The following is a 12158-nucleotide window of genomic DNA, read 5'->3' as shown; positions in this document are numbered from 1 at the left end:
TGCCCAGAGCAGTGGGCATCCCAATCCCACCACCCAGGGAGCAGTTGGGGTTAAGGTGCCTTGCTCAAGTGCCTCAGGACTAGGCTAGGGCACACAGACTTAGAGCAACAGCAATAATTGGCATATGATATGTATTCCTGTGCAATTCAGATGAAAAATGTTCATTGTTGTGCCAGCAATATGGAATGTACTAGTTTGGATCTCTTGGGTGACATAACTGCAGGCATTATGGTTCTCAGTATCCAGTGGCTGGAGTGAGCTTTTAAGCTCTTAACTGACACATCTAATCAGTATGGTATGTAGGAGCACCCTGCCCTCCATACATTCTGCATCTCTATGACTTCCCCTCTATGAGCTTTGCTGGGTCACTAGACTTACTCAGTATGTTTACGTGTAGTGGTCATTTATCAGTACTATTGGCTGTGTCATTGATCTCACGAAGGGTAAATTATTAATGACATATGTTCACGTTTTGGGAAGGAGAGTATTATTCATTCTCAGCTGCATGGATAAATGTTTTCATCTTATTATAAAAGACGATGTGATAGGACTGCTGTTCATTCCAACATGCCCACTTTCTAGACCAACCCTCTTTTTTGGGGGACCAACATGCCCACTCGTTGGCATTTTCCCAGTTTTACATATTAATTTGAACATTTCAATACATTTGTAGCTTTCCGAATAGGATACTGTAAATATGTCCTGAAAATAGCGTTACAAAGTAGATTAAGAAATGCATTTTTGAATCTGAGACCAGGTGACCTGAACAGTGATTAAATCAACAAAATCGTGTATAAAAATAGTACAATATTTATTTATATATATAAAAAATATGCGTACACAATACATACATTCAAACAATATTTTTGACTTGGGTCATAGTGCCTCAAAACAGCTCATATAGCACCGCACGGTGGCGCTCAAGGATAAATGTTTCCTTCTCGCTGAGCCTATGATTCTTTACACAAATCAGAAAGTAGAAATGTATAACGATTCAAATTGGCTAATTAGGGCGGATTAATATGCTAATCCAAAACATGCAATTCGGCAAGCAGACAATGGGAGTAAAAAGTCAGTTTTATTTCTTAACCTTAATACAAATGGGATTCCTGAGGTAGTGTAGTTATCGTATGTATTTATATTTGTACTTACTATGCTTTCTTAGAAAATAGATTTAACGTGTAAATGTAAATTAGAGACTCTGAATTAAGACGAATTCTATGCTAGCGAGAAAAATTATGACTGCTAACGGAATTAAAAAATTACATAAATCTGTAGACTGATCGGTAATCCTACTATACATAAAATATACCGACGAAAGTCAAATTTAGCTTATTTACTATACGTTAATGCAAAAACATATAAACCAAATAAGTCATTAGTGCGCATTGCGCACAATATTATTTAGTTTTATTCATTCATTTATTTATTTGGAGGGAGGACTGAACTTCTCGCGTTGTTCATTCTGTCACATGAGCACATCGGCTTTACTGCATTTTCATTCCAGTAACAAAACTTTTAGCCAAAGGTCCTTGAGTTGAGTTGAGCAAAACACTGATGACACCGATTTAGTGTGGATTTAGTGTGGATTTAGCGTGGATTTAGTGTGGATTTAGTGTAGGTCTAGATTTTGATCCGTTCCGTAAATTCCTCAATTCTACACATAAATAAAAAATTTTAACGAACCCTTTATTACTGCCATGCTTAAAAATGTGCACATTTAACTGAGTGCTTTTAAGGATCTCACACATCTGTCAGCTTCCCAGAACATTCCTCGTATTTAACATTGCTGTCCGATAACGAATGACTGTCCCCATCAACCGTACACGAGTCACTTTGAGCGGGTTTAACTTCTTCTTCAGATAAAGGCTGGGCACAAGTAACGTGCGTGTACTGTGCATGATCACATTGACGGTTTTCTTTGTGATAGAAATAACTGAAATTTGACACGATGACCGGGACCGGCAGAGCTATAGTCAGAACACCAGCAATTGCGCACAAGGATCCCACAATTTTGCCACCAACAGTGACGGGACTGATGTCTCCATATCCTACGGTAGTCATGGTTACCACAGCCCACCAAAAAGATGCGGGTATGCTCGTAAATCCGGAGTCCGGGTCGTCTGATTCAGCAAAGAAAACCGCGCTAGAGAAGAGAATGATGCCTATTAAAAGAAAGAATATCAGTAGTCCTAGTTCTCTCAAACTGGCATTGAGGGTCTGGCCCAAGATTTGGAGACCTTTGGAGTGCCTTGAAAGTTTGAAAATCCGGAATACACGTACCAAGCGAATAACTCTGAGTATCGCCAAGGACGTGGCCTGTTGCGCTTTCCCTTGCTGTTCAGAGAGGTCCAAGAACAGGGTTATGAAATATGGTAAAATCGCTACTATGTCTATGATGTTCATAATATCCTTGAAAAAAGCGGACTTGCTCGGACACGAACAAAACCTAACAAGCAACTCAAAGCAAAACCACGTTATGCAAAGTGTCTCAACGAAGAAAAAAGGATCTAAAAACGGGTTGGTTTTCTCTCCGTTAATTGTTCCGTTGGTCGCGTGGTTTTTGTGTAGTGCATCTCTGTCCTCTTTGAATTCTGGTAAAGTTTCCAAACAGAAGAGTATTATTGACATTACTACTACAATCACTGATATAACAGCGATCGCCTTGGCCGGACCAGAACTCTCCGGATACTCAAACAGCAGCCACACCTGACGCTGGAAGTCACTGCTGGGCATCGGACGGTCCTCCTCCTTGAATAAACCCTCGTCGTCGATGAAACGGTCTATTACGCTTTCGTCGATTTCGTAAAACTTAATTTCCTCCGTAAAAATTTCAACAGGAACGTTCGTAGGTCTGCAAAGTCTCCCACCAGACTGGTAGTAATAAAGTATGGCATCAAAACTTGCTCGGTTCCTGTCAAAGAAGAACTCGTTTCTCTTGCGGTCGAAGAAGCGCATTCTCTTGGTCGGGTCCCCGAGCAGGGTGTCCGGGAAGCGCGCGAGGGTCTTGATCTGGGTCTCGAAGCGCAGGCCCGAGATGTTGATAACGACCCGTTCGCTGCACTCCTGTTCTGCTATGTCCACACTGCAGCCTTCCTGGAACAAGGCAATTCCCACAGACTCATCCGAGTCCTCACGGTGAACCACCGTCATTTTCCCACCTCCAGGGTGTCTCCTGTCGTTCCTCCACGGTGTCCCACCGCTCCACCAGCTCCTAGGATCGGTTAAATCCAGCCTGGCGGTTCGTGTATTAAACTTAAAGTTGTCTGATTATTAATACACAGGTTCAGGTAGACGTAGACCCTAGGGAGAAAGTGTCGAAGTGTTAAAATGTCGCAGGACTTGTGTAGATGGCTTATCCAGACAATGTGCCCACCGGGTAGTTGAAACGTTGAGGTCATCCATATCTCTTTAAACAGCAAAGCCCACCCTGCATTTGATTGGCATCTTGACGGCCTGTCTGACCGGTGCGTTTCACGTGGGCTTCAATGAAAACGTTAGAACCCACGGTGCCAGGGCAATGCCACGTGTTCTTTGCAGAAGTTAACTTTGTTTCTGTTTTAAATAATTGTATTTATTTCTTTATTTTCTTAACCAGTGAGAAGCGTCTAATAGTTTACACGTGGCAACAAATAATGTTTTGATTTTTTTTTATTTTACAAAGAAAACTTGAAGTTCAGTTAGAAAATAGGTTTGTGACCTGAAAGCTAACAAAGATTTTCAACAATCTGCTGAGAAAATGTTTTTTGTTTCCTGCAGCGGACGAACATGCATATGTCCAAACAATGCTGATAGTTCAAGCTATATTTGTTAATAACATCTAATACAGTGGATGAATTATTCACAGTAAGTCGTTGTCAACATTTTACTCGCGCACACAAGTAGGCGTATTTAGCTATTAAAACCTAGATTTAGGTTTTATTTAGCTCATAAAACCAGCAACAGGCTTTTGTGCCATGTGAGGACACATTTCAAATTTCGAAGAAGCCAAAATAATGTATTCATTTCTGTCGGTTCCTGGGTCTATGGCCTGCAGTAACAACAGTGGAATTGATATTTTGAATCATTTCATTTTATTGAATAAAACCATCAATTATAATTTTACCAGAGAACAAGAAACACAGAAGAGTTCTGGTAACCTATGGAATATAAAATGGATATACACATATCAAATGTAAGCTATATAAGAGCCACTGGTACACAAAGGCATTGTAGCTTCACTGTTCCAATGAAATAATGGCCACTCATGGTACAGCTATATGGACAATGGTCACGCGGAAATGTGACCTCTAGTCTTTGTAGTCTCAAAACATGCGAACAAACTTGAGTTGTAGTTGATTAAAACATTTTAGACAACTGCATTTATTTTTGAAGTAAATAATTTATAAATAATATGCTGTGTAAATATTGTTCATGTATGTCAAATACTCCATTCCCCCTCCATCCCATCCAAGACAGGTTTGGAAACCATTATGATGTCAGGAGAATAGGGTCATTTACATACCTGTTTAGCCTACAGCCGGGCAGCCAATCAGAACAGAGCTAAGCTCGTTTATCTTAGCCCTGCACAGTACTCAAAATGTTAGCAGTGTGATGAGGTTTGTACTTTTGCTTCTGTTCGACATTTATTGGGCAATGCAGAGTGTATAAAATAACCGTCAAAATGTAAATGTATTTTGCCCCTTAACTACAATTCAGGAATTACACTTGGTTTGGTGCTATCTTTGACATTATAGCTATATACCACTAATTGACTGTATTGCATATTCATGTCTATTCATCAGTTGAACCTGGCACACTTAATTCCCTCCACAATGGTCTACTCAAGAGATGGTGCACGCATGCAAATGCTAATTCTTTGGAGACAAGTGGGAGAACGGTTGCTCTTTACCAAATCAAAATGGCTCATATTTCTTTATGGGGTTGAAGTGACACCACATATAAGTGTTTGGAACAGGCATTTTACTGCAGAATCATTTAAAAATTGGGCTCAATGCTGCTCCAGATTTGCCAGCCAAGTCTTATTTTTAATTAACAGTCCATCTTTTCATTTGACACTGTATTCAATAATATTGCATGTAATGAGAATATACCAATATAATATAATAATGTTTGCTAATTTGATGTAATTTAGCTCAGCTATAAATGTATGTTTAATTCAAAGGCTGTCGGCTAGATCCAGACTCACTGCCTGCCTACTCGCGTACTGATTGAGCTCCAAAACAGTATGCCATATGTAGTATACGACCAAAATAAATGTGTCTCCAGTACACAAAAGATACCCAGATGACATGCTACTTCTGCCAATAATCCAGTATGCGACCAGAGCTATCTTTGTGGTCTGAATCTTTCATAAGAGGGTGGAACCTTCATATGTTTATGTAACCTTGTAATATGGTTTGTGTTTGTCGCATTCTGGATGCTATATACTACTGTTAACTTTCAAAATATAAAACTTAGGTACATTTTGGAATTTTTTTGTTGGTGACAGATTATTTATTATAACATAATAGCAATGATTGGAAGGGCCCTGTGAATTTCTGAAGAGGAATCCAACAGACTGTATAGCCCACACTAGCTAGATCTGGTTACTCAGCTGAATATAATGGCGCATTTCCACTAGGGCCTGCTTGGCGCGGTACGGTTCGATACGGGTCGCTTCGCAACGGAACGGTAAGGTCGCGTTGTGTTTCCATTACAATGGTGAACCACCCCAATTTGGGTGGAGTCGCTGTTGGCGCACGGGTTGTAGTGTCGTGACATCATTTGTATGCGACCACAACACCGGCATTTGTATGCGACCACAACACCGGCACAACACCCCTTAACAAATAGCATTATTGTATCTTATTTATCTTTATCTTCATTATTGTATGTGGTTGCTCTAATTATTGATAATAATTTGGTATTACTCAAACAGGCTGAATACACCCTGCATAAAAAGCATCAGTCATACAATCAAATGAAATCAAACTTTATTATGAAATATAGATATTTAAAGTACAACATATGTAAATTATAGTTATAGTTTAAAAAAGTGCAAAAAGCAAATATATACGTATAGCTTTATATGAAATAAATATTTATAGTACTACAAGCAACATTTTGTGTGCTTTTACTGGCGTCTGTCTCGCATGGTGTTCACAAGTTCGCCAAGCACCCCGAGGAAAGCCCGGTTGAAGGAAACATTTTCCGCCAACTCCGCTCGCCTCGTAAGTGGAAGGGGAATCTTGAACGTAAAAAATAACAAATATTAAACACAAGCATTCCCGTGAAAGCAACAACAATATAGCGTAACTGCACAAAATGTGTAGCACGTCATCGCTGCTATGGCTACAGCTAACTAGCAACTAGCAAGGCTAAGAGCTAGCTATTGTACAGTAGTGACTGTGGTGGTAACATTAACTACAAACACAGCTCTAAATTCCTGCGTTTACAATAGATGCATTCATATTACGTTCATATTACATCTTTTACGAGCCTAGTAGTAAAACTGTGAAATCACAATACACTCACCATTCTCCGTGGCCTCCAGCATCGACATCGTCGTGTCCAGCACGTTTTCTCTTCCGTTACTGGCTGGCCGGTGACCGTATATGACATCCACTTGCTGGAACCATTTCCAGTCTTTGCGGTTTGCTCCGCTGCGTCCGTTATGGTCCTTCACCGCCCGGTAATCGCGTTAAGCTTTTTTAGCTTGGACCGACCGGCACTGCTGAACGGACCGCTGGTAGCCATGAGTGGCCATTAGTGCGGAAACCTCGCTAAAAACCTTTACATTTCTAGTGGCCCCGTCCAGTTCGCCCTGGATTTTTTGATCGCTGATTATTAACAGAAAGGTTTGTACCTCGGCGTTTGACCAGGGAACAGACTTCGCTCCTTGGGTTTACAAAATGGCTGAGGAGTCCATAGCATAGCGGAGGAGTCGCTCTCCTGACGCAACCTGTGACGACACTCCCTGGCCAATCAGTGTCATGCTGTTCCTCCACGTCACAGAACTGTACCGCTTCGGAACGGTTAGAACCTCGAGCGAGTCGGTACGAAAAAAGTACCCAAAGGGGCCGGCTCACAGGGGCCTGGTACTAATGGAAACACTCACAAACCGACCCGTATCGAACCGTACCGCGCCAAGCAGGCCCTAGTGGAAATGCGCCGTTAGCTAACTATCTAGGTAATGTTAGCTAATGCTAGATCATTTTAGCTAACATTCTGTGTAAGAAAGCCAGAATAACAGAAACCCTATTCTTGGGGATGAAGATAGGTTGGTTGTGCAAAAATGAATGATGCTTTTGAAACCTAAAGCCACATAAACATTGTAAGTGGAAATCAAGGAACTGTATAATTAAATAAAAATGTCAGATATGGACAGACAGGAGAGAGTTATTAACCCAAGTCAGGTGACTGGAGGGGGTGAGACTTTGGCCAATGAAGTGAAAATAAAAAAAAATCCAAAACATGAAAAGAGCTCAGTGAACATACTGCCATAACTCACTTAGATTTACAACATTTAGCAGACACTTTGACACAGAGTAATGTACAGTAGGCCTACATATTTCACAGTATGACAGTACATGTGTACCCTGGGTATCAAGGCCATGACCTTTGTGTTATTAGCACCATGTTCTACCAGCTACACCAGGTGAGCTATAGGACCACACGCCAGGGGTGTGTTTCTACGTAAAACACTAAAATACCATTTGTATTACCGTGCTGTTTACTAAACAGCTGCTGCAACCCTTAATGCTGCTACAATGCTAATCTAATCTCGTCTTCTGTACATGCGAGCTAGCAGTTAGCTCTTCAAGTGCAGCACAGTAGAGGGAAACAACAGTGACACTGGAAGGATTTGTTGAGACGTGCTATTTCTTAATAGCTATAACTGAGGCTACACGTCATGCTGCATTAGTGTGTGGTTGTCTGCCTTGCTGGTGATTGGTGTTTGGGGCATGGGGGGAGGGGAGGGGGGTAGCATGGTCTGGTGGATGGTTGAGAAGATGCACATTAACAACTATAAAAACATCTCCACAGCAGCCCTGACTTGAAACCTACATTTATGTCACCTGGCCTCCCCTGGTAATGCGCTCAGGTATGTTAACTGGTTTTCTATGCCAAATTTCATCTACTAGCCAAAGTTTTTCTTTTTTCATTTATTTTAGCACTTGATCATGCAGCTTACACGTAACCTGTCACTCTTGTCAAATCAAAACCTGTTGTACCTGTTGTAATATATCATATGCTGGTTAATGTGTGCACTTTGAGAGTACATAAATATTGCTAATAGAAAAACTGACATAGGCAGGATGTGTTTTAGCATATAGTTGTTTATTGTTTGTTCCATAAACACTTTGGGAATTGGGATGGAGCTCTAATGGTATTCTCCCACTAATAATGTCCAAGTGCTTGTGCTGGACCTGGTTCCAATGAACTAGCAGATTGTTTAAGAATGGATCCACATTTCCACTGGTTTGAGAGCCCAGAGATCTTAAACACAAAAACACAAGTTGGAAAATACCAGCAACTGTGGTTCTATCTCTGCATTACCCCAAGTCTGTATTTTTAAAGCTATACTAGACATTCAGCATCTGCTCAAAAATAAATAATGATTTGTTATTTTTATGATGCTGTGGCAACATTTGACAAATAGTTGGTAAAAGACCTTCCTCTCTGCCCATTTCCACTGGAGCATGTCACGACCGAAAGCGATGACTAAAGCAGCTAATTGTTATAACGCTCTACACGTTTAATTAGCAGTCTAATTAATTACCTTTTCATCAGGTGGATCTTGCCAGCTTGCAGAACTGTTTGAATGCTTCTATTTACTCAACAGAAGGGTGCAAAGCTACAAATGACATGGACGTGAGAACCTACTGCAAATACTGTAGATACTCTAGATGCTGTTTTTATGTGTCAACATTAGGCAACAGTGTAAGGATATATGTGCCTCCTGCCAATAATTTTGAGTGCACTGCCATCCGTGATAGACGGTCTAGATCTGGCCAGGGGGTCAAAACATTATCAGCTCCGCTTGTCATCACACGACACCATATGGATCCAGAGTAAAACACCAACACTGTTTTAACTAAGATTGATTATTATTTCTGTGTAACGTATACAAACACAGGTCATTTTTGCAAAATACAATGATTTTCATAAGAATATTGTTTGATAAAACCAGTGCATAGCCTTTGTTGGATTTTATTGGGTTTATTGGATTGGCCTTTATTGGATTCATGTTTGCGGAGTCTCAAAGTAACTTCACAATTTGAAATAAACAAACTTGCCCCTTTTTAATTATAGTTAGCTGTAAACTGATGCTACCGTTTTAAGTGCCATAAAATAAGTTAGTGTTGGTAGATATATAGGGACCTTTGGTAGGTAGGACCTTTGGTTCATACATTCTCTGAGCTACTCCCGTTGACAGGGCAACCAGTTTAGCTTCTTTCCCCTTATTTTCCACACTTAGCTCAATATGCTAACAGCATAATTTCATTTACCAGAGTGTAGAAGTGGAGGAAGGAAAGTTAAACCAGACCTGCTTTTTAAAAGCAAGTTAAAGAAACACAGAAACGACTGGATCCTTGCTGGATGGGCTAACAGGAAACGCTATCTTGTCAGAGACGGAATGCCAGAGACGCCGGGCGCAATAAGATCCTAACATCTTAATGGCTTGCAGCAGTTACAGCCACGTGGGAGAAGGACACCCATGTAGAAACAGGACACTGCCGTGCCCTTCACACTCACCGCAGCAGAATGGAGCTTCCACAGTGTGGTGACAGCAGCGTCCAGGGGCAGATGAGCTCACAGGGTGTGTGCAACACTCCACTTGGTTATTCAGTTGCAGCTTCAAGTGTGGTAACCTGCCGCCACTTAGATTTGTCTCAGGATCTTCAGATGACGTGGTTTCACCGTATTCACTAATCTTTGATGTTTACCTTGTGGTCCTGTGTGTTTTTAAACTGGAGCGGAGACTTGTTTTGTCTAAATGCATCCTGAATTAGTTTTTGTCCCTTATTCTCGATTTGATTCATGACCTTAGAGACACAGGCTTGTGTCACATTCATGATCTGTGTGTACATGTGGGGGCAAGGAAAGTTGAGGTGATCTTTATCGGTGGGACAGAAAAGTGTGTTTTATGATAGGGGTTGCATAAAAGTTGCATTTGTGCACGATGCATAGACCTCCATCCATAATTAAACCATGAATGATTTTTAAGCAGGTCTAAGTACTAGCAGTCAGCAGCTCTACTGAAGGCTTCAATCATCCAGTCCATTTGCCAGTCATACTGTTGTATACAGGATCAGTCCTTAGTGACTTAGCCACATGATCATGTACTGACTGAATGGCCCAGCTTGGTGGGATCACTTGATATGTGGTAACATGTTGAGAGATGCAGATTTCCTTTCTGAATGGCACATGCTGAGCTGCTGTTGGCCCGTCTCTTGACGACAAGGGAGGTGTGCATGAGAACCGTGCGTATTAGAGGAGATGCCACGCTTAAATGCTGGATTACCAAATTACACTTGTTGAAATGTTTTTTTGTCTGTTGAGCAAACCTCAGAAACACCTGCTGGTTAGACTCAGCAGCTCCACAGCATGAGACTTTGCGTTAAGGGGCGACAGACGTCCTCACCTAAAAGGTACTGCAGATCAAAGCTTCATCCAGAGAAAGCCGATACAGAAGCAAGGCACTGCGCCAGTTCCTGGGATCTGATTGCTACCGGTTTTAGCAAGCTGTCATTTGAGTTGAAGGCCATGTTTCTGCTGATAGGTAACCAAAGCATGGAGCAAGGGGAAGAAATGTAAGCTCAGAGATCCGGAAGGGTGGGCTTCTCCGAAATATTGTCCAGTTGCTTTAATCTCCGCTTCTCTCAGGATTAGAATTACACTCCTTGGTTAGATGTTGCCCTTTTCTAGTAGATTTTGTGACTTGTTTCTAATAGTAGCAAGTCTGTAGGGAGACTTCCGAGAATTCCCAGGTCAACGTGAACATGCTGTCCAGGGCCAAAGTTCGAAGGTCTATGAGATATTAAGTTAAGCAGTTCATTTTAAGCTTAGTTTTCGCAGCAATGTTTAGCATCCCAAGGAGAACGCTGGTATTCCCCACACAGCAACATATATCCAATACATATTTTTTGGCCAACCAGATGTTTAAAAAAATAATAATACATTGATTGCTGAAGCAAACAAAGCAAAGCAGTGTTGTGTTCTTGGAAATCTGTGACATGAATAGGGGGCTATTCTGACTCAAATTCTAATCTGTGCTGAAGGCATATGCATGAAGTTTTAAGTGGAATAGCTGTTTCAAGCATGAAAGTTATTTTAAGCAATATTCTAAGATATTACTGAATTGGGTCTGTCATTTAAAATCACCACATTTGCACACATCTAGATTTTGTTCTTGTGTGTAATAGCGTAATGAGTAAATAAATGCGCTAGAATAAATGTATTAATTTATTTAAAACCAATGCAAATTGGTCCTAGACAAAATAATCCATAAACACCCATACGGGACAGCAAGACAGCAGGACCCAGATACCCTCGCCTGGATCAGGGTTACCGGGGCCTCGCCCTGGAGCCAGGCCTGGGGGATGGGCTCCTTGGCGAGCGCCTGGTGGCCGGGTCTTTACTCATGGGGCCTGGGCCAGGCTCAACCCATATGAGCTACATGGGTCCACCCTCCCATGAGCCCACCACCTGTGGTATTGGCAGCAGCAGGGATCCGGTGCAATGTGGATCAGGGAGTGGCTGAAGGCAGGAACCTTGGTGTTCTGATCCTCGGTTACATGTAAAACTATACTCAACTTAAATGATTACTACTACTATGACATTCTCGCTAAAGTGGGAGTGAAAATTGTCCTATAAACATCCTGATTAAGAGTGCCAGAGTAAAAGGATTTGAAAAATTCTCAAGCAAGTACACTGCACAAGTATATTGTACTCTTGTTGGTTAAGTAATGCAGCTGAGTAACACTGGCTGCTCACCACTGGTCTTTGCACGTGTGCTTAAGGAGAGACCAGCACACAGCTGTAACTGTATCTGCACTCTCTGGGCTGCTGGGGACCACAGGCTCTATAAATATCCAGTGCACAGCGACTGGGTGGTTGGAGACACAGACTGGGAAACACCCAGCGGTTCATTCAGTCTTTACTTCAGGATT

General features: G+C 41.5%; 1 protein-coding gene across 1 annotated transcript; it reads right to left on the bottom strand.

Moving 5' to 3' along the window:
* Nucleotides 1-840: 840 nt before the first annotated feature.
* On the bottom strand, nucleotides 841-3615 carry LOC143526839 (shaker-related potassium channel tsha2-like). The gene has a single exon (XM_077021542.1). It carries the CDS (start codon nucleotides 3151-3153, stop codon nucleotides 1744-1746), a length of 1410 nt encoding a protein of 469 aa, XP_076877657.1. The 5' UTR covers nucleotides 3154-3615; the 3' UTR covers nucleotides 841-1743.
* Between the last annotated feature and the right edge of the window lie 8543 nt (nucleotides 3616-12158).

This window comes from Brachyhypopomus gauderio, chromosome 11 (assembly GCF_052324685.1).
Source record: "Brachyhypopomus gauderio isolate BG-103 chromosome 11, BGAUD_0.2, whole genome shotgun sequence".
Lineage (NCBI taxonomy): Eukaryota > Metazoa > Chordata > Actinopteri > Gymnotiformes > Hypopomidae > Brachyhypopomus > Brachyhypopomus gauderio.
Note: the sequence above shows the minus strand (reverse complement) of the source record. Positions and strands in the feature narration are given on the sequence as shown.